At 37.4% G+C, this 22,801-nt stretch overlaps 3 protein-coding genes across 3 annotated transcripts; 1 reads left to right on the plus strand and 2 right to left on the minus strand.

Annotated features, from left to right (window-relative positions):
* Positions 1-2,218: 2,218 nt before the first annotated feature.
* On the minus strand, positions 2,219-6,837 carry LOC110375933 (cytochrome P450 4C1). Its single transcript, XM_049848958.2, has 11 exons — positions 6,673-6,837; positions 5,921-6,040; positions 5,747-5,836; positions 5,462-5,572; positions 5,100-5,285; positions 4,759-4,955; positions 4,614-4,671; positions 4,260-4,449; positions 3,750-3,898; positions 3,446-3,616; positions 2,219-2,564 (listed from the first exon to the last, which is right to left on the minus strand). Exons 1-11 carry the CDS (start codon positions 6,776-6,778, stop codon positions 2,398-2,400), a joined length of 1,545 nt encoding a protein of 514 aa, XP_049704915.2. The 5' UTR covers positions 6,779-6,837; the 3' UTR covers positions 2,219-2,397.
* A 1,416-nt stretch (positions 6,838-8,253) lies between these two features.
* On the minus strand, positions 8,254-12,838 carry LOC126053480 (cytochrome P450 4V2-like). The gene is made up of 11 exons (XM_049849071.2): positions 12,727-12,838; positions 12,175-12,291; positions 11,605-11,694; positions 11,392-11,502; positions 10,908-11,093; positions 10,564-10,757; positions 10,405-10,471; positions 9,343-9,532; positions 9,043-9,191; positions 8,782-8,952; positions 8,254-8,494 (listed from the first exon to the last, which is right to left on the minus strand). The coding sequence occupies exons 1-11, from the start codon at positions 12,836-12,838 to the stop codon at positions 8,328-8,330; spliced, it is 1,554 nt and encodes a 517-aa protein (XP_049705028.2). The 3' UTR covers positions 8,254-8,327.
* A 3,764-nt stretch (positions 12,839-16,602) lies between these two features.
* LOC110375934 (cytochrome P450 4V2) lies at positions 16,603-20,877 on the plus strand. Its single transcript, XM_064040028.1, has 11 exons — positions 16,603-16,757; positions 17,359-17,475; positions 17,742-17,831; positions 17,935-18,045; positions 18,317-18,502; positions 18,693-18,886; positions 18,968-19,037; positions 19,161-19,350; positions 19,788-19,936; positions 20,051-20,221; positions 20,637-20,877. The coding sequence occupies exons 1-11, from the start codon at positions 16,646-16,648 to the stop codon at positions 20,801-20,803; spliced, it is 1,557 nt and encodes a 518-aa protein (XP_063896098.1). The 5' UTR covers positions 16,603-16,645; the 3' UTR covers positions 20,804-20,877.
* Positions 20,878-22,801: the final 1,924 nt, after the last annotated feature.

The raw sequence follows: 22,801 nt of genomic DNA on the forward strand, positions 1-22,801 counted from the left end.
TTATATAAAGGGATATTTATTAACGAATGTTTACATATTCAAAAATCTTCCACAAATTAATGTTCTAAGAATTGATATATTTTTTGTTAGCTAAAAATAGTTTTTATATTAATTTATTTTATGCTAATGAGTGCTCAGGCCTATAGTCGATTTTTTTGTTCCTTCCGTATACTTACATAATATATAATTAATATCAAACAAAATCGAATGAAGGAAACTTTGAGTCAATAATCTGTAAAGTTCAAAATAACTGTAGTTGTGCTCTTGTTTGAGTTTTAGTTCGATTCGATCTGAAGTCGCTTTGTGGGTTTTGTCTACTGGTTGTAAGTAATTCTAAATATAGATGGCAATTGGTCAAAACGCCATTATTTTTTACGATTTTATGTATTTACATTTTTATTTATCATATATTTCTATGTCCCATTGAAGTACTGGTATTCACACAATAATTATTTTTTATTTTAGTCAAATCATTTGAATACTAGCTAGTATTACCCTCATACATTATTAAAAACCTAGATAATTATAGTAAAATACCAAAAAAAAAATCATATAAATGAGTTTCGCATGGTCATTATGTATGTACTTACTTATCTCATGAAATAAACATGGTCTTGTTAAATTGTCATCTTCATCAACTTTACAAAATAAACCAGTTGATTTCACAACGCCTGCCCTTCACCATATCTATTTGTTTTTGCTGGGAAGAAGAAGTGGTGAAACAAACTCCCTATCACCAAGTTTTCAGAGCAAGGCATTTAATATCACACACACTTAATATAGTTATCGGCACGGATAATGAGCTCTCGGCGGAAGAGTGGGGATCGCTTTGCGCACTGTACATTTATGGCAATAAACCTACAAATCACTTCTGCGCAGGTGAAGGTCAGGGTTCAATATCCTTGCTGATGATTATACTGTGTAGTGGTTGTACCACCACCAGTCAGTCGCCAGAGACTCGTCCTTTGTTCAGCAGGGTGCAACACGGGCAGGTGAGGTTGGTAATTGGGGCAGAACGATGTTGGTTTGTGACACCCCTTTTTTTACATTCATTTGTGAATATTTTTTGTTGGAAATTCAAAGACTTAGGAAATGTGAGCTGAAAAGAAAGGCCCTATGGTATGGTGAATCTATTCAGCATTTTATAACCACCATGTCTCCATCAAAGTATACACTCCATCCTGTATAGGTACAATGTACCGTTTTATTCTAAAAACAAACCTTTCCTAAGTTCATTTACCTCACATCAAGTGTGACAAACGAGATTTTAAAAAAATCTATGAATCAAAGTAATGGTTTTTTTGTAAGTCAAAAATTTCCAGTTTTCAAAAAAAATAATTAAGAAACATTTAGCAACCTATTTTAGAAATAGAAAAGAACGGGTGAGGGTTCTATAACTTTTCTTTTAGAAAATATTTGGACCAGGGCAAAGAAATGCTAGACCAGCATTTCTTTAGGTTCTTTAGGCTTTAGGTTAGAAGAGTTCAATGTTTTGCATAAGGCAAAATTTATCTGAATCAGTACTTTAGTCTAATCGTAGATTATTTACAAACACACAAGTCACTGGAGGTAGCATATTAAGTGAAAGAGATGGACATATAGCTACAGAACGTATCATTACGAATCACCTTTCCCAAACGTGGATAATGTCGTAGTAACAATCATTTCAATATAAGTTTAATAGCTTTTTAATATAATTAATAATGTATAAGGAGATACTAGTATTCAAATGAACTGACCAATACCAATACCAATACCTAAATAGGCCTACATATTTCTACGTGTAAATAAGAAATATACTTATTTGACTATAATAAAACCGGCTCGGTAGGTTTAAAAATATGAGATAATCATCTAGGTAAACATTAATTTATTGAGTCGTAGCTAATTTCAATATACCTCTATAATCATCATCTCACGAGCCTTTTCCCAACTATGTTTTAGTCGGCTTCCAGTCTAATCGAATGTAGCTGAGTTCCAGTGTTTTAGGAGCGACTGCTTGTATCACCTCCTCCGTGGAAAGTCTGGTTGTCAGACTTAGCGGCTTCTGAATACCCGTATCGACTGCCAAAGATGTTCAATGAGAGTTGGGACCTACAGTTTAACGCGCCATCCAAAACATAGTCATTGGTGTCTAAGATATACTTAGAAAGTACATACAAACTTAGAAACGCTCATATCGATATATTCCAATAAAAAAATACTACAAATGTCCGAATTGAAAACCTCCTCTTTTTTTGGGAAGTCGGTTAATAAATGGTAACAACGATACAGATACACACAGAAGAGTATGGAAGAAGAAAACATGCTACGCCAACTCCAAGTAAGAAATTGGGATGAGGCCAGGAGAATGATGATCACAATCATCAAAGGTGGGTCTGGTGATATATTCATTCCTCATGCAGCTGTTGAATGTCTTTGTTCAATGCTGATCTCGTGTCCCGACACAGGTTTGAGCACGAAGTCCGCAGACAGCTGCAGCTGACTCATGTCAGCTCGCACTCGGTACTGTCGTATGAAGTGCGCCAACATCACCTTCATAGCTATCATCGCGTAGGTTTTACCTGTAAAGCATGATATTTTAGATTATTTGACAAAATCAGAAAGTTGGGCATTTTCAGTCTTTGCTACAGCTTTGGTGCTTAAAACTACTCAGAAGGATCAAAAGGTTTTAATCAACAAAAAATGTATATATATATATATAGTCCTCCTTATCGTTTTCGATAACGGCGACCTATGACAAGTTCACCTCCTTTTTTTTTTTTTTTAACGACGTAAAAAATCATCAAATGACCCCTCCCGCTGTGGGTTAGCAGCGGTGAGGGAGTGTCAGACTCTTACTGACTAAAAGCCGTCGTGTTCCGTCGTAGGCCTTATGTGCTAGGGCCGCGGTACCTCCCTGATGTGACTGGCGAAACCGAGTTTGGATTTAAATACCCGGTCGCAAATGTACACACTGGTCATCAGATGATTTCATATCTCAAGAGCATTTTGGTATATACAACATGTAACTTAATTAACGCACATCCTGAAATTAGTTTGTTCAGAATCGTTTACTGAATCGATTTATATCATTTTTAATATAGGTAATTTTTTTATCCCAAAAATAATTAAAACTACGGAAATTATTGTCATATTAACCCTGTACAATCAAAACAAATTCAAATAGACCGTAACTCAAAGTAATAAGACTTCGTGTATTGTCGGCTTTTTCCGTAGTTTCGTATGTTGTGTCGAGTCGAGCGGCGCGCGGCGCGATATTTGCGTGCGTAGTAGTATGACCAAAAAGTTTGGTATAACTAATTTAGTAAATAACAATGCATATACATGTTAAATTAAAAATTCAGTGTATGTATTATGATTATAACATAATGTTCTAATTAGGGTGTTTGAGGGTGTGCGTTAATTACGTTACATGTTGTATATAAGTATTTAACAATAATACCTAAACAACCACGTTTTCCCATGCCGAATCCAGCAAAGTCTTGGTTGCCGTTGAAATCATCATCCAGCCATCTTTCTGGCCTGAACTGATCCCCTTTTGAATCTTTGGTGGCAATATTAGGAATCAGTGGAAATATGATACAATTACTGCCTGCTCTCATCGTGTAGTTTTCTGAAAACAATGTAAAAAGGTATGTACCTTTTAAAAGATGTCTTTTAAACATGAAAGAAAGGGTATGAAATTGGCATACAAAAGAAAGGGCATGTACAAACAGAGAGTAGCTTTATTAAAGACAAACTCTTACTTAGTTTCACATCCTGTTCTACGCATCTTAGGATGTAAGGAGCAGTTGGGAAGACTCGGACAGACTCCATTATAACTGCGTTTGTGTAAACCAGTTTGTTCAAATCATCCTTTCCTACATCTCTGTCTGGACCGAGTACTGCTTCGAATCTGTAACAAATATAGTCATCATTTTCATTACCGGTATTAGTAGTCATTAGCGAGAGGTCGCCGCCGCCTAAAACCTCGACGAGGACCCGGCGGTGCCCTTCCCTCGCAGGGCACACCTGGACTGTGTGGTCCAACGTGTCTTCGGGGCCATCCGCACAGTGGTGATACCCGGGCGCCTCCTCACGACCGATTCGCAGGTACCCCCCGAAACAGCAGTGTCCGGTGAGGACCTGCGTCATGCAGTACGTGAGGGCGCCATGACTCCTCCCGCGCCACTCCTCAAAGAGGGAACTTACCGCCACTATGGTGGCGTGCCCTAGAGAGTTAGGCCTTTGATAAGAATTAAACGTCAAAAACTTACTCATTATACAATTTGTCTTGAATTTTAGGATGTGAGCCTAGCAGTAACATAGTGAATGTTAACTGTGTGGATGTGGTTTCAAAACCCGTTGTAAGAATTGCTTCAGTTTGGTCTCTGACTTCTTTTTCTGTGAAAGCACCATTTGCTGATAGGTCCATCAGCAGATCTAAGAAACCTTTGTATCGCAAACCTGCAATATGTAACAAAATTATGTCATCCACGTATTTAATTTTGTCTTTTTCTCTTTTTTGTCGTGACTCTTTATACCCTACGATGAATCTTTTGCTATTGTGACTTAAAGTACAAAAAATACCATTAACATCATGTCACTTTTATTGGCAGCGTTATACAAACCAGTAGTTGGTGATTTGACATTGTTGGACAAAGCTTCAAGTTTTTTGTTTTGTAGAACCTGTAATAAACCATTTGTATTAAAAGCTAATGAAATACTTCTTCGTGTTATCTGTGGTGAATCTCTTATCATTATTCTTGAACTTACTGTTTTCGTCAATGAATGTAAATTTTCCACTAATTCATCTTCTTTCTTCTTTAGCCCAACAAGTTTGTAAATTAAGTCGATTTGCAGCCAAACCTTGAGTACTTTGGTTATAATGAGTTCTATTAGCGCGTAACCTGATGATATATATTTAGCTAGTAGTTCTTTACTCATCGCATTTTCTATTCCAAATGTGCCAGCTGAAAAGAGTATTACAAGACTTACACTGTATCATCTACATGATTTTTTCCTTAATTTCTTACAGTATTCTGATATCGAACACAAACAAATTCTGACTGAGACACTATGAAAGAGCTTCCGATAACCCTCTCATAAATACTTACCACAAAGCGTTTCAAAATTGTTTGTGACGAAATATGGGCTGTGATTAAATGGCCCATTGCCAACGAAAGGCTCTAATTCATTGACCAGTTTCTTGGCCTGACTGTTAAACACGTCTAAGAAGCCGTGGATCACCGGCAGACTGAACGCTGGGTTCAGCAACTTGCGGTGACGTGCCCATGTTTCTCCTGCAAAAGAAGTACAGATGGTTTCTTGTAGGTTATTTTAAAAGTTGAATCTGAAAGAACGGCAAAATGATATGATTATACAATTTTCTACTGCCTGCCAGCCGAAAATGCACTTCAATGCATAAAAAGTTTTCAATTTGCAATTTAATATGAAATGCAAGCTATCTTTAACACACCTGATGATGTTATTATGCTGTTACCCTGCCAAACTTTAGTGGATTCTATCGCATAATGCCTTCGGAGACATGATTTTGCTGCCGTCGAGGCATCTTGCGGATCAGTTATCACTATAAAAAATAGGTATAAATAAAATGATTTAAATATGGTTGAGATGTATTTTGCAATTAGAAAAGATTTTTTTGTATCTTTCTAGGAAAAAAGGCTACTAAACGGTATCAAGTTTTCATACTAGGCTTTAGGAAAAGGGGACTATACATTTCAGAAAATATTTTTGTACTTACAGTAATGTAAATCTGGACCAAGTTTTAAAATAGTGACTCCACCTTGCTTAACACAGTCTTCACTTAGAATTTTAAAGAAATTGAAGATATCTGAGGACAAAAAAATCAAAGCTATACATTCAAATTATCTGGTTTATAACGGGAAAGCAATCAAAATATAATAAATGTACTCACTAGAAGAGAAAGCAATTCCTTTATGCAGATGTCCAATAATGGGCAGTGAGCCTGGAAAAGCTGGTGGTAATGGATGCGTTTTCGAAGTTGAGTTCCACACTCGTCTCAGCCAAAGGCTTACTAGAATCAATAATGTTTAATTTGTCATCAACCAATTGCCTTTCACTGCTGATTGTAGGCCTTCCCAATGAACGCCATTTGTTTGGGTCATGGGCAGCCCGCATCCACTACCTGTCACCTTTTTCAAATCATCGGTCCACCGTTCAGCAGGACGTCCATCACTACGTTTACCCAAAAGCGGTCTCCACTCTAATACTTGTCTACTCTATCGACTGTCTGTACGTCTGTAGACACCCACTCTTACCGGCCCACTTCACTTTTGCGTGCTAATTCTACGAGCAAAATCGGTTCTCCGACGAATGTCTTCGTTGCGAATTTTATACACCAGAGAAACTACGAGCACAGACCTTCTTATAACACGCTGATCGACTTTGAGCTTGGCCCTACAGTAATGTTTCACCATTCGTCATTACAGGTAAGATATGTTGGTTAAAGAACTTGGTCTTGAGGGATTGTTGAATCGATGATATGAATATTTCGCGCAGCATCCCGATTACTCCCAAAACTTTTAGAAGGAGGAAACATTTTTCATTTGTTTCTTAATTAGTACCCAAAGGGCCCCGAAACTACTGAACCGATTTGAAAAATTCTTATAACATCCCCGTACGGCAAGTAGTTCCTTAAATACTTACCAATAGACAGTTCGCTGTCTTTTTGTTCACTAGAGCGAGCTTGCCAACCTTTCAATGTAAGCCAAACTAGGCACAACACACACACAGACAAAATTACAGTCAACATTGTGCTAATACGACAATTTCCGATCTAAGCAGAATTATGAAGGTTTCAACGATATATACTCTTCGGGCAATTAAGAAATAATGTTTAAAAATAATAATAATAGCAGAACAGACAATGTGAACAGAATATAATTAAGTATCATAACGAAAGAGATTTGCATAAATTAACATCAAGCTATTGATATTAATTATCTGTAACCTGCAGGTATGATTATCTAATTTTTACCAATTTCAAAAAAGGAGGTCCTCAATTTGACACTATGTTATATATTTTTTTACTTAATTTATCGAAGACGGCTATAGTATTTTGTTTTTTTTTTTATATGTAAGCAATCTACTTTTTAGTTCCCAATGTCACAATCTGATGTTGGAAACCCTGAGAAATCGAAGGTGACTCTTGAAAATTGCGTGCTTACACGCTTTGAGTTAAACTTGAAATTCGAGTGTAAGTCTACATAACCGTGAAGGTTTGGAACTGACCATGATGAACTGACTGACTTAAACCTACCGAACCCTTGTACATACTAAATAGGAAACAAAGTTTAAACTTGATCATGCATTGTTAGTGCTTATATTATAGAGCACCTGTGTAACCTCGCCCCTACGAGACCCTGTTTAGACTAGTTGAAGCAGATTATAATCTTAATTTGTCTTTTGTCTACTCGTATAGAGGTTGTGTTGTGAAAGCAACAGCTGCACCCAAGAAGCTTGGATTATGGATAACCAGGTCAGGAACTGTTGTCAAAATGTTTTTTATTTTTGTTATTAACTTGGGTGGTTAGATTTTAGAACGAGGAGAAATTAATTTGAAGAGTAGACACTTATTTGAAAGTAAACAATCTTGATAGAACTATTAACAAAATTCCTTATTAACATAAATAGACTAATGCTTAAAATAATGTTTCAATTCATGAAGTATGAAGATTGATGAAGTGCTTATCTTTAATTAAGTGGCTACTTAAATGGAAAATAGCAAAAAGTCACGAGCGTTAACCATTACTTGGGGTAAAATGGACGAGTGTGGGAGTAGGTTGTGTGTACGTGTTTCACGCTGACTTATTATTGGTGGGTAATGTCCGTTCCCGCTGAGGATGTATGTAAGGGAGTATCGGACTTTTACTGACGCTTCCTTCTAGATACCTGCATGTACAAGGGACTCGACAACTCTCGCAGGCTTCGGCCCTAGGGTTCCCTGCTGGGTTTACTGACTCTTTTTGAAGAGCGCGTGGAACAACAGGACACGGGTACTAAAATTATTTAATGGGGTTAGAATTGTACTTATTTGAGTATAAAAACCGGCTAGGAAAGTTTGAAAATAAATACATTGATTATCTGGATGGACATTTAATTTATTTGGTCGCAGCTAATATCAAATCAGTATAATCTAATAAAAAAACTACAAACATCCGAAGTGAGATCCCCCTTTCTTTTTGGGAAGTCGGATAATAAATAAAAACTCCGGAATAAAATTAGAAAAATTGTATCATGACCACAAAGTCATCAATGAATATTCTAGGTGAAGCTATCACCAGATCCACTTTCTCCATTCCTCATGCAGCTGTTGAATGTCTTCGTTCAATGCTGATCTCGTGTCCCGACACAGGTTTGAGCACGAAGTCCGCAGACAGCTGCAGCTGACTCATGTCAGCTCGCACTCGATACCGCCGTATGAAGTGCGCCAACATCACCTTCATAGCTGTCAACGCGTATGTTTTTCCTGCAATTTTCAAAAAAGTGGTTTTATTATATCTTCGATTTTCGTATCGGCTTTGCATGCTATTACATCCAACATCATGGGAATTGGAGCTACACATTCATTCCATTCACTAAATATTCGTCTCACACTTCACACTAATGCTGGTTATTTCTTATGGACAACATCTTTTTTTCTATCTGTATGTACGGAATTCCATAAAGATCTTGAGACGGGCAGATTTGCCAAAAATCCGAAACTCAATCCACACTAAAAAGACAATATACCTTTTTTAAATGTTATTTTAATACCTATACAACTACGTTTTCCCAAGCCGAATGCAGCAAAGTCTTGGCTGCTACACGAATCATCGTTCAGCCATCTTTCTGGCCTGAACTGATCCCCTTTCTTGTCTTTGGCTGATACGTTCGGTATCAGTGGAAATATTATGCAGTAGCTGCCGGCATTCATCGTGTAATTTTCTGAAATCACAGTAAGCAAATTAATTTATTTCATCACTAACGGACCAGTGTGAACTCAAAATATGTAATGTACAACAAATAAGTCCTTACTTAGTTTCACATCCTGATCTATGCATCTTAGCACAAAAGGTATGATTGGAAATACTCTGAGAGACTCCATGACAACTGCGTTTGTGTAAATTAATTTGTTCAAGTTATATTTTCCTACGTCTCTTTCTGGACCCAGTACTTCTAATAATCTGCAAAGATGAAGAAGTATTAATTTGAATTATTAATTTGGTTAATAAAATCAGGCTGTACCATATACATAATTTATCGGCGTATGTGATCAAGCCAATAATGCCTTAAACAAAGAATAAACTAAATATTTTTAACTTGTCTAATACTTACTCTTGATATAGTTTCTCTTGTACATCAGGATGTGCTCCCAGCAGTAACATGGTGAATGTCAACTGTGTGGATGTAGTTTCAAAACCAGTTGTGAGAATTATTTCAGTTTGTTCCCTTATTTCTTTTTCAGTAAAAACACCATCTGCTGATAGGTCTATCAGCAGATCTAAGAAAGCTTTGTATTTTAAACCTGAAAAAGATAAATGTGAAATCAAAGTTGGTTTTGTTTTCAATTCCAATTGCGTGATAGCCTCTAGATATCTTAAAGCGTCCATATATAAGAATAAACCATCGGCCGATAGTAATTACAATACTAATATTTACAATAAAAATCAAAAACTATTCTAGTAAAACAAAAAACTAAAAAGCGTCAAAAAATTCGTCCCCATCGCTGTCAACTGGGAGCGTGCCCAAGAGGCTGGCAGCATTACCTCGTTGGATCGCCATGCTGATTCTTTGTCCGAGGTAATAGCCAGCCTTCTGGTCACGAGAAGCGTCAACCAGCCGCCTAGAAAGATCTTTAAATAGAATGTGGGCATTCGGACCCCACGACCCGAGGGTTTCAACCCCAAACGGTTCGAAAATATAGTTTCCGACAAGGCCACTATATTTCCGCCGCTTGAGGTTCTCCGCAGCCGCAGCGGCAGCAGCAGCACAGCACGCAGAACTTGGAAGGTGTGATGGCGCAAGAGTATCGACACAGGTTGCGTCCCATACTAAAGGCCTACCCATCTTCCAAGGGAATAACGACATGCCATCTGGTCTCTTACCGTCGTCGCGTGCCAGGCCGTTTGGTTCTAATACAGCTGGTACCCCGACGGCAACAAGAGCTCGACGTATAATGTCATTTATGTTTGAATGCCGCGCAATACGGCCCGCACTGCGGTGTTGTTTATTTTGAAAATAATCATAAATCCTATTCAATTTTGAATCATCCTGATACTGACAGGGTTCCCAATCATTGTATTCTACCCGTTCTATGCGGTCAAACTATCGGCCGACTTTAAGTTTGAAGTGAACAGTCACTCTAAATAATATTATGTTATACAGTGATGTACATACCACTAGTATTTGTTTTAGTATCGGACAAAACTTCATTTTCTTTGGCAATTCTTTTCTTTTCCAGAACCTGTAAAATACAACTTGTGTTAAATAATTATGTTTCTATTTCGTCATTTTATCTTCAATGCATCTTAGGTACGTCTTTATCATCTAACTTACTGCTTTCGTCAATGAATGCAAATTCTTCACTAATTGATCTTCCTCCTTCTTATACCCAGTTAGCTTGTAAATGAAGTCGATTTGTAGCCAAAATTTGAATAACTTGTCCTTAAATATATTTATTATTTTATATGCTGATTGCAGATATTGTTCGTGCTGTTTTTCTCTGATGGCATCTATTCCGAATGTAGTAGCTGAAAATAATAATGTTTAATATGTACCACATATTTGTCCAAAAGATGTATTTAGTAGTATACATTTCATTGTTTTTAAATAGGTTAAAAAAATGGTTATTTATTGAGGTAGGTTACGCAAAAGCATCAGATATCACAAAGATTAATTACCACAGAGCGTTTCAAAGTTGTTTCTGAGGAAATGTGATCTGTGATCAAATAAGCCTTTGCCAACGAAAGGCTCTAATTCATTGATCAGTTTCTTGGCCTGACTGTTGAACACGTCTAAGAAGCCGTGGATTACTGGCAAGCTGAACGCAGGGTTCAGCAACTTGCGGTGATATGCCCATGTTTCTCCTGCAAAAGAATTACAAATATAGGTCAGGCAAGTACCAATACAACTTTTCTAATTTTGTATGAACTTTCTAATTATATCTTAGACACCAATGGTTGATAAAAGTGTGAAGGAAAACATCTTGAGGAAACCTGGACTTTACAGTCTGAAATCACCAACCGGCATTGAGCAAGCGTGGTCATTAACACTCAATCCTTCTCCGTGTGAGAGGAGACCGCAGCCCAGCAGTGAGACGATATAAAGGCTGTAACTAATTGCAACAAAAAATATAGGTAATATAGAAAACACTCATTATCATACCTGCCGATGTCCCAATGCTATCACCCTGCCAAACTTTAACAAAATCAAACACGTAATGCCTTCGGAGACAAGACTTCGCTGCCGTCAAGGCATCTTGAGGATCAGTTATCGCTAGAAAAATAGAAGATAATATGTAAATAAAACTACATGGTAAAAGGAGCCGATTTTTAGCCCAAATGAAATAAATTTCGAAAAATATTTTTTCGTACTTACCATAATGTATTTCGGGTCCGAGTTTAAAAACAGTAACACCTCCTTGCCTAACGCAATCTTCACTTAAAATCTTGAAGAAATTGAAGAGATCTGAAATAGAAATCAAATATTATAGGTAACTACTGTTGGCTATATCTGAAAGAGCAGGATTCTCGATCGATCGTCGATCTCGAGGGACCGGAGACTATGAGACAAACGGCTTCTTTTATTTTTTTTTCATTAAATTCATTCAATGCTTGAGTTAGTTAAGGTTTGTAGGGTGAGTGCTAGCTAGCATGTGGTGGCTGCATATTGTTTAAGTAATGCAATACATACTGCATACAATGAACATGTAAATACAATAATTTGTTGAAAGATTCTTCTAACCTACAGGCAGACATGTGTTGCTGGGGAGTTTGTTGCGCCATTTCTTCTTCCCAGCAAAAGCACATAGAAAGTGGTGAAGGGTGGGCGTTTTGAGAACTGTCTTTTGTGAATTTCTGACGTTCCGAAAGTGCTGTTTTGCAGCAAAGTTTGAATACACGAATTTTGATTTTGCTACAACATTCCCTGTTGCAGGAAAGTACTTACTGGAAGACCATGTAAGTCCCTTGTGCAGATGTCCAATGATGGGCAGCACGCCCGGTAACGCGGGGGGTAATGGATGCACTATCTTATTTGGCCACAGACGTTTCAACCAAAGGCTCCCTACAAACAAATAGTTTTGATTTAGAATATATTATATAGAATTTCATTTTATTAAGTTCGCTAAGTTCGTAAAGTTATAGTTAAATAAGTTTTATAGAAACATATATTTTTATTTTGTGGTGTTTTAGTAATGAAAAAAATAGTTATGGAAAGCGAAAGATGTTTATTTTGTAACCGATTGTACGGTCACAGTCGTCATAGTAGACACGGCGGCTGCGCGGCGGCAACGCGAAACACGCTTACTGACGCGAGCGCAGCTTAGCCCGCGTAAGAATTGTTAGTGTCCATATTTGTGATGATGAAGGTAATTTCGAAACATCGCGAGAAAACTGGGACATAAAAGTCTTAGATAGAAGTATCAGCTTTGAACCAGGATAATGATGATGACTTTGGAAGATAAGTCCATTTTGTACAGTTAATGTAAAAATTACTCACTTGCATCAAAACTAGTTTTAGATAGTTCTTCACGTTCTCTTGAGTTCTTAGCTCTCATAAAAAATATGAGTAATAAACAAAGGGCAGTAATGATTAAACTGAAAGTCAACATCTTGCGTCTGAGTGTAGACTGATACTTGGCAACAATGCAACGAGGGTTTATTTATAAGAAATCAAAACATGTTTTAGAAAGAAAAAAAAAATAACTTGGCTAAATAAGCCTGGACGCACACATTCGGTTTCCGGGTTTTCCTGATCAGGAATTCAGATTCGGAAACCGAAATGCTCTTTTTTCGTACAAAATGTTCACGAGAGCGCACACGTTCTTACTTTTTCCGGACGGAAAAAACCTGACATTCGGTTCGAATTTTTTTCCTGTCGTTCAGGTAGTCAGAACGGAAAAAAACCTAATGAAGTCATTCCGAATGCAGCGCTCGCGAACAATTGGGTTGGTCGCCGCACACATACGGAAATTTTAATTCAGAATCAAGGTAACCCTGTTCCGAATGAACGTGTCCGCTTGTTACTTGCTTTTTTATATTTGTATGTAATATTTGTATGTAATATTTTTTTTAAGATAAGAAATCCTGTTTATTTAACAATTATCAAATAGGTACTTATATGTCGGAGATGGTCAATAGTACGGACACTAAACGAGATGCAAGCGCGCCATCTGGTGGCGTTTAAGGTGAAACAACATTTTGGCGCGCTTGGCAGAGTCGTGGTGGTCAGCGTGGCGTCGACGGAGCTCAGTCTTCGTTGAGTCGTCGTGTTGCACACATCTCGAAACTGCCCTACGTCACGTCTAGTGTACCTAGTGTTATTGCCTAGTGTTGTAGTACCGTTGTAGATCCATATTGTAAAGTGTGTAAAGTGTCTTTTGAAATTAAGTGAAGTGTAAAGTGTTCTTCTAACCCAACAGACAGACATGTGTTGCTGGGGAGTTTGTTCCACCACTTCTTCTCCCTGAGCCAAAACACATAGGAAGTGGCGAAGGGCGGGCGTTTTGGGGGCTGTCTTTTGTTCTGACTAATTTGAATAAACGTTTTTGAGTTTTGAGATCTTTTGAGTTATCTCTTTGTGCCATTACCCTAGCTGATGTCGGGCAATAGTGCCATCCCTGATGTTTCGCCGCCTATCCGACATATATACAAATAAACGCCTAAAAATAATCTTAAACTTACATACAGCTTAAAAGTAATAAACAACCTCAAAAAATTCAATCTCTGTCACTCGGTAATGTACCCAAACTGACTGGCAGCAGCACCACGTTGGATGGCAATGCTCAATCGTTGTGCTAAATAAACGCGGCTTTTATTTTCAAACGCGAGCGTGCGGCTCAATCAGGCATGCATATGTCTTTCTTAGCTCTTTTAACATAAAATTGAGTTTCAGTCAGTCTTACTGTTCATGTAAATAGGCTAGTTTCCTAAAAAATAATAATTAGTTCGTCTTGTAGATTGTCCAAAATTAAGCGATACGTATTTTTTCTTTTTTAAATTGGATCAGAACTTGTTAAGATATAGCGTGTTAAAGTTGAGTGTGACGTCACAAGTTGCTACAATTTTCAGGACACTGTGACGTAAAAGGCCCCCACTCCTAATTTTGGAAGTGTATTATCTTTGTCATTTTATGTTTAATTAAAAAAAGAAAAAATACGTATCCAATATTTTTTGATTATCTAAAAAGCGGACTAAATATTATTTCATTATTTCGACCCTGGACACTACCCTATTCCGAATAAAAAAAACCGGAACCTGTGCGCTAGTAGTGTGACGGAATCCTGAATCTGTATTCCTGATCAGGAAACCGAATCCGGAAACCGAATGTGTGCGTCCAGGCTAAAGATCAAAAACCTTTGTTTCTGGGTGTTTTACCTCCTATCTGGCCTCCTCAAGCCGTTAAGTTACCCGGCCAACCCAATACCCCATGGTTTGACTGATGTAAGACTTGCTGGCTTCTGACTACTCTTAACGACTGCCAAATATGTTAAATGAGAGCCAGGACCTACAGTTTAACGTGCCATCCGAAAAACAGTCATTGGGTTCCAAGATATACTTAGAAAGTACGTACAAATTTAGAAAAGTCAGGCCTGGAATCGGAGCTACGCACTAATACTTGAGAGATTGCTTCTTTACCTACTAGGCCACCACTTTGTTTTTGGTCCAATTAGTGCGGTACCGCACTGATTTCTACAAGATGGCTCTTTTTTTTCTCCTTTCTACCTTTATGAATTTATCCTTGTTGCACGAGTCCATCTTAGGACCAGTTTGTGGCTGCGATAGGCCGCGGGTTTGTTTATCTCCTTTTTTTTGACCGCTTTGTTTGCTTCATAGCGGACTTATTGGTGGTGGTAACGCATATGTGCGTTTAGGGGTCGATGTTCCCACGCAAGTCTAGGCTGGATGGGGTGCATCGTCAGGTACATTGACGACGGGTGACGCATTCGAATTTGCCAAAGCCGAAACTGATGACGGACGCATTTTGACAGACAACTTATAGAAACAGCGTTGCGCAATAACGCTACGCAGGTCATTGATGGTAACCTGTGACGCTTCCATGTTGGACTTCATATCTTCCAGGTTGGGCTGAAGACACGTTATATCTTTCAACATGGAGATGATGTCCTGTAGGCTCTTGTCGCCGCCGTACCGTTACGGAGTGGGTCAGAAAGATGGTTATAAAAAAAGCGATTTAATTAGCTAAAATAAAGATGTATTGAGAATTAATTAGGTACAATTATTAGAAAGTTATTTGCCCGACGGAAGTCCAATCCAAATTGAAGAAATAATTGATATTGCTAAATACAATACCAAAGGTTTCGGAAACTCAGCATTTTTTATTTTATATTTCAAGCAGGGGTTATTTCGATGTAACAGTTCCATACTGGGTTTGCTGACTTTCTTTGAGGAGCGCGTGGACCAACAAGGCTGGCCTGTTGTCTTTTAGAAACGGAGTCACCCTTGACTCACTGCACACAGCCGCGTACCTACGGTGGCCAGAGGTCTCCTCTCGACACCTGGCGCCCGTGGTGTCTGTCTACAATGGCGTCCACGGCTGATTTCCGCTACATCGGCTGTTCTCATTTAAGGAGATCAGCCAGCTGCGCAGAACATATTATGGTGCACGAGCATTTGCGCAGACACAGGTACACTCACTATTCCTTCACTCTTCATAACCCGACGGCAATATATATTTTGTTGGTGATGATTCTTGCAGTAGGTACCTATGTCTAGAGTATTTTAAGATGTTTATTTAATGTAAACATAAATATTTGTCTTACAAATATAGAGCTATTGGTCGTTTGTATTGGTATATAAACAAATTCGACCTTCGTGAACAGGTTTGAATGTAGTAGGCATATTGTTGTTTGTGCATTAATTATTTTTTATACCTCATTGACGTACATGAAAATGCATTTTAGGGTTCCAAACTAAAAGGTTAAAACGGGACCATATTACTAAGACTTCACTTCTCTGTTCGTCTGTCCGTTCGTCCATCTGCCACCAGTATGTATTTGTAATTATGATAGTTAGATATTTGATATTTTCAGGCGATGTATTTTCCTTAGCCAGAGTAACCATAAATACTGAAAACTAGAATAAAACCAATATTTTAAAGGCTTCCCACACCACAAAAGAGTGTGATTTTTTCAGCCATTTTATAAATGATGGTACGGAACCCTCTGTGCCCGATTCCGACTCGTACTTGCCGGCTTTTTTTGTTTTGCGCGTAAATAGTGACAAATAACTTCAAAGTAAATAAAAACAAAGTTCCAAGAAACAAACGTTTTTGATCTTTATTTAGCTGCGTCTAAAATTTTGATTTTATTTTGTTGAAGTACTTAATATGTTTTGATTTCCTATAAATAAACGCTCGTCGCAATGTTTTTGAAGATTAGTTTCCACTCAGGCGCAAGATGTTGAGCTTCGTTCTAATAATCAGTGCACTTTGTTTATTGTTTATATTTTTTATGAGAGCTGATTACTCGAGAGAACGTGAAGAATCTAAATCTGGTGTATCTGTTACTCGTGAGTACTTTGTGCTGTTTGTCCCATCGGCCTGAATCATTACATTTGCACACAGAAAATAGACTACAACTTATCGTGACGTACTGCTGCTTTTCAATGTTCAATACTCAATATTCAATACTTTTATTGTTTTCCACATGTGTCGGGCACAGCAAAATAAGTGGGTTAGGAGAGTTAGAGTAGTTATTGTTGACGAAGACTAAAGTAGTTATATAGGCAAATAAGTTATAATATATTGAAACATTTAATCTACATTGTAATGTTGAAAACTGTGTGTGTGCGCGTATATATGTTTGTGTGTACACAATGTGCGTGTGACTGTTTATGTCTTTATATTTTTATCATTTAGGTATTCGTTAATGGAATAGTAGCATTCACTAATAAGAAATTGTCTAAGTTTAAGCATTTAATTTGATGTGAAAAAATATTCGAATGGTTACATTGGTTACAAATATTTATTCAATTGATGCATATTTTTTTTAGTTTCAATAAACAGTTGTGCAATTTCATCATCCTCCGAGCCTTTTTCCCAACCAGTTGTGCAATTTACATCGCATTGTTTTATTGTTTTGTTCTAAATCGCTTCTAAATTGGTTTCTAGGGAGCCTGTGGTTGAAACGTCTGTGGCCAAAAACAATAGTACATCCTTTACCTCCCGCGTTACCGGGTGCGCTGCCCATCATAGGACATCTGCATAAAGGATTTACCTGGTCGTCTAGTGAGTAACTTTCTATATACCTCTATATTTTCACATCTTTTTTTTTCTTGTTCAGTAGTTTCGAAGATTTGATGGTACCATAAAAAAACCTGGACACGAATCTTCTCACAACGATTCTCACTTATTATATTAATTGCCATCGTGCGACGAGCTTATCGATTATCACCACTATTTTTAGTGGTAAAAATAATATAGTTATTATTTTAATTACTCCCTCACTACAAACTGAATTTATAACAACCTAAATTATTGATTTTCTTTTTCAGATCTCTTTAATTTCTTTAAGACTTTAAGTGAAGACTGCGTGAGACAAGGAGGTATTACTGTTTTGAAACTTGGACCTGAAATTCATTATGGTGAGTACAAAAACCATTTACTTTTCGTTTGTTTTAAAATTAGCAGCTTTTGACGATGTAGTTTTATTAATGTAATTAACTTATTTACCCCTTATTTTTACAGTAATAACAGATCCACAAGATGCCTTGACAGCAGCAAAATCATGTCTTCGAAAACATTACGTGTTTGAATTCGCAAAAGTTTGGCAGGGTAATAACTTAGCAACTTCATCAGGTGTGTACATTGCCATGAAACTTTAACAGTTAAACCTACCAAATTATAAATATTTGCATCTTAAGGAAAGCTGCTTACGTCTGCTACGTCATCGGCATGATATAATTCCAAAAACATAATCACAACTGACAAAGTCCATAATATCCTAGAAGTCCATATGAGGCTATCATCAGCACAAACATACTTAATTATATCTTTATACCGTTCACCCAAATTCATCTTTAAAAATACGTAAGTAATTTGTAAGACACAATATTTGATTTCTTTGCAGGAGAAACATGGAAACAACATCGCAAGATGATGACCCCAGCGTTCAGTCTGCCGGTGATCCACAGTTTCTTAGACTTGTTTAACAGTCAGGCCAAGAAACTGCTAAATACATTGGAACCTTTCGTTGGCAAAGGGCCATTTGATCACAGCACTTATTTTCTCAGAAGCAACTTTGAAACGCTTTGTGGTAATTATTTTTAGGAGTCCGACAACATATTATGTGTCTTCAGATGCTTTTTCTCAACCAACGTCAATAACACTTCAAACTGCTCGAAATCTTTATGCTGCTAATAACATCTGATCAAAATAATGACCATTATAATAAAGGTTTAGCATGGAATGAAGTATAATAGTATGTTTAAAATTACTTCTTGCAGCTGGCACATTTGGGATAGACGCGATCAGCCAGAAACAGCTAGATAACTATGTAAGCTCAGCATATGCAGTAATCAGTCTTATTGTAGCCAAGTTATTCAAGGTTTGGCTGCAAATTGACCTGATTTACAAGCTATCTGGGTTAAAGAAGAAGGAAGATCAATTAGTGGAGAATTTACATTCATTGACGGAAACAGTAAGTTCGATAATAATGATTCAAAATAGATTAAACGAAGAAGTATTTTATAACATGTTGATACAAGTGCTTGTATTACAGGTTTTACAAAAGAAAAAACTTGCAAGGGAAAATGAAGCTTTGTCCAATACAGTCGAATCAAAAACTAGCGGTACGTACAGCAGTGCTAATGTTTTTATTATAAATGCTTATAGTTTGTAAAAAAAATATTTACTGTCACACCGAACATGAACATATTTAACTTTTTGCAACTTGATTTTGGTATCATTTTCAGGCTTACAGTACAAACCTGTCTTAGATCTGCTAGTAGACCTGTCAGCAGATGGTGCTTTAACAGAAAAAGAAGTTAAAGAACAAACTGAAGCACTTCTAACGGCTGGTTTTGAAACTACATCCAACCAGATGGCGTTCATGACAATGCTGTTAGGGGCACATCCTGAAGTTCAGGATAAATTGTATGAAGAGTAAGTTTTAAAACATAGCACAGTACCTACATTGACTTATGTGTATTAACCTCAATGCTACAGAAGAAATGCAACGTGTTAGTCCTCAAAAGCTATTCACTGGAGTTCGTTTTGTGCTTTTGTTAGAACCACATAGAAAACTAATTGAAAAAGTCGTCTTTGCAGGCGAATACATATTTACAAACAATTGGTTTGACTCTGTTTTTGTTTAAGGCATTATTGTACTGATCACTTTACATTAAGTAGGTTACATTTTACATAGAAAAACTGATGTCATTAATTCTGTCAATAGGTGGCTGGCAGGAGCTGGATACGAGAAGCCGAAAATAGATCTCAGTGGCGTGCACTTGGAGAGGCCTATGTCCAGCAGTGGACTGCGATAGGCTGATGATGATGATGAATTCTGTCAATAAACATGAAGATTATTATTATTACAGGCTTGTAGCAGTACTGGGTCCTGACAGAGATGTAGGAAAGGATGATTTGAACAAACTGGTTTACACAAACGCAGTTATAATGGAGACTGTTAGAGTGTTCCCAACTGTTCCTGTTATACTAAGATGCGTGGATCAGGACGTGAAACTAAGTGAGGATTCAACTCTAGATTTTAAGATGCTTCAGAGCAATCTAGTATATTTGCTTTTTGAACTTCATCCAGCACCATGAGTGATAAAATAAATTGTATTTACTTTGATTTTAGAAAACTACACGATGAGTGAGGGCACTTACTGTATTATATTTCCTCTGGTACCGAATATTCCAACCAAAGACTTTAAAGGGGATCAGTTCAGGCCAGAAAGATGGCTGGATGATAATTTCAACGGCAAACAAGACTTTGCTGGATTCGGCTTGGGAAAACGTGGTTGTACAGGTATGTAAACTTTCTTTTCTGTCAGATTTTAACAAATATCATAATTATCAAATACTGTCTGTTACGATACTTCTTCTGTTGCACGGTGTCTTGGGTTCCAATTCCGGGTGGGGCTGAAATCCCTTTGTGGGTTTAAGAAACTTTGACCAAGCAGCTCGGAATCTGGAAGTTGGTGATTTATAAGCCTGTGCATCAGATAGCTCGATCTTTTGTGGTTGATCCTTCCGGTCGTGTCGGATTGCCGTCCCATCAGGCTACGCGAGTGAAGGAATAGGGAGTGTTCCTGTGTATGCGCAAATTCTTGTGCACTATATGTATTGTGCAGTCGGCTGATCTCAGATTAAATGAGAACAGCCACAGTGGCCGACATTTTGTAGGACGCAATTTCTGTATAAATGTCTCATACATCTTCCAGGTAAAACATATGCGATGACAGCTATGAAGGTGATGTTGGCGCACTTCATACGGCGGTACCGAGTGCGAGCTGACATGAGCCAGCTACAGCTGTCTGCAGACTTTGTGCTCAAACCTGTGTCGGGGTGCCAGATCAGCATTGAACGAAGACATTGTACAGCAGCTTAACCTATGTTTTGAGATTACTAATGATTGTTATGACGAATTTTATGTAAAACTTCTAATAAATGAGTATGATGATGATTGAGTGTGGCTATGATTTATTTGAGGTGTATGAGAATATATACAATGGTTCTGGTTGGATTGATATAAGGGTATAAAGGAAAAGGAAACCAACAATCAATCAATCTATCTCAGTAATCTAGTAATCTTCAACTAATGTAGGTCTTAAATCCAGCCTCCTTCTTTGTCTATTTTTTCATTTTCAATTCAAGAACTACTTGCTTAACAGGCTTATGTTACACAGGGATATCGGTGAGCCCAAATAACTGTGTTGAAATTGTTAGATAGGCTGTAGCTCCATGTAAAACTTCCATGCTGCTGATAACTCCAAGGTTTTGGCATCAGAAGAAATATAACACAATGACTGTATGTACCTATACGGATTATGTAGGTACATCGTCTTTATAAAATTCAACACTAGCTATCACAGTTCTTGAGAGGCAGCGTGGTGACATACGGACATCGAAGTCTTAGTAATAGCGCTACGTTTTAGACTTTAGGTAAACTTGGGACTTAGGTACCTAAAAATATACTTCTACTGGGCCCATTTACATAACAGGTAGATAAGATACTCCTTAATAATAATACAAAATTCAAAAACTCGCTTGCTTGTTTTATTTTGCAACTACGATTATAATGAATCATTCATGTTTTAATTTATAATTATAGAGCACTTGTGTGACCTCGCCCCGTACTTACTGGACCTGATATTTACATACTAAAAATAAAATTGATTAAAAGCAGGAGGTGTTTGCTATTGATCACTGCCAATAGGAAGTGTATCCGATAGTACTTATTCAACTAGTAAAGTGAACTATTACTTGGCTTTGGTAAACGAACATTTTGTATGGCAATAGGCAGGTAGTAAGAATATCATCACCTCACCATCAGAATGATTAGATTCGGAAGAATCTAAATGAAGCGAAAGATTTCATGATGCCTAAACTGTATTACTCATTAGAGTACGTGCACACTGCAAAGTTTAAGGCGGCCGATAGTTGGTTGGGGCTCATAAATCGTTACAGAAATGCTCACCTTGGACTCTTACTAAATGTGCCCCTACAAATTGTCACATGTCACAAGGCTCTGGCTTCTTGCAGATCAAAAGTAACGTAAGTTAGGTGTCCTTGTGCTTGAGCCATCTGCAAAAAATCGGCCAAGTGCGAGTCGGAAGGGTTCCGTACCAGAGCAAAAATGAGCAAAAAAATAACGTTTGTTGTATGGAAGCCCCCCAAAACATTTATTTTATTCTAGTTTTCAGTATTTGTTGTTATAGCGGCAGCAGAAATTCCTACATCATTTGTCAAAATTTCAACTCTTTAACTATCATGGCTCATGAAATACAGCCTGGTGACAGACGGACGGACTGAGGAGCAAAAACAGTAGGGTCCCGTTTTACCCTTTGGGTACGGAACCCTAAAAATGCGGCTTAACTCGTTGTTCATTTGATTTTTTTAAATGAGGCTGGTTTAGTGTATGAGGGCTTTTCCAGTGACTTTCCTCGTCATCCGAACACCTGCATTTTGGCGATGTTTCTTTTTTAGGAGATTTTTTATTTTGACATCTCTGATTATCATTTTGTTGACAATGCTTTCATCTCACAATGCTTAAGTAAAAAAATGACAAGCAGACGATTTGGATACCTACCTACATTAATTATAATTATCGATTGAAAAAGTAAGAGTAAGTTGTAGTTAGTAGAATATTTATAAATTTCATCCTCATCATATAAGTTGAGAACCTAAATTAATGAAAATAAATTAATTAATGTTTTCTCTGCATCATCTTAAGGTTGACTGGAAAGAATATTCGTGTTGCATAAAGTTTTTTTTTTTTTGGAAGACGGTCAAAATAGACCAGATTTCTGAAATCACGTATTTTGGTTATGTAGTGTATTTATTCACATTATTTTTTTGGTAAATTAGTATATTCGACCGCTGTTAA

The sequence above is a fragment of the Helicoverpa armigera genome, chromosome 21, assembly GCF_030705265.1.
Source record: "Helicoverpa armigera isolate CAAS_96S chromosome 21, ASM3070526v1, whole genome shotgun sequence".
Taxonomy (NCBI): Eukaryota; Metazoa; Arthropoda; class Insecta; order Lepidoptera; family Noctuidae; genus Helicoverpa; species Helicoverpa armigera.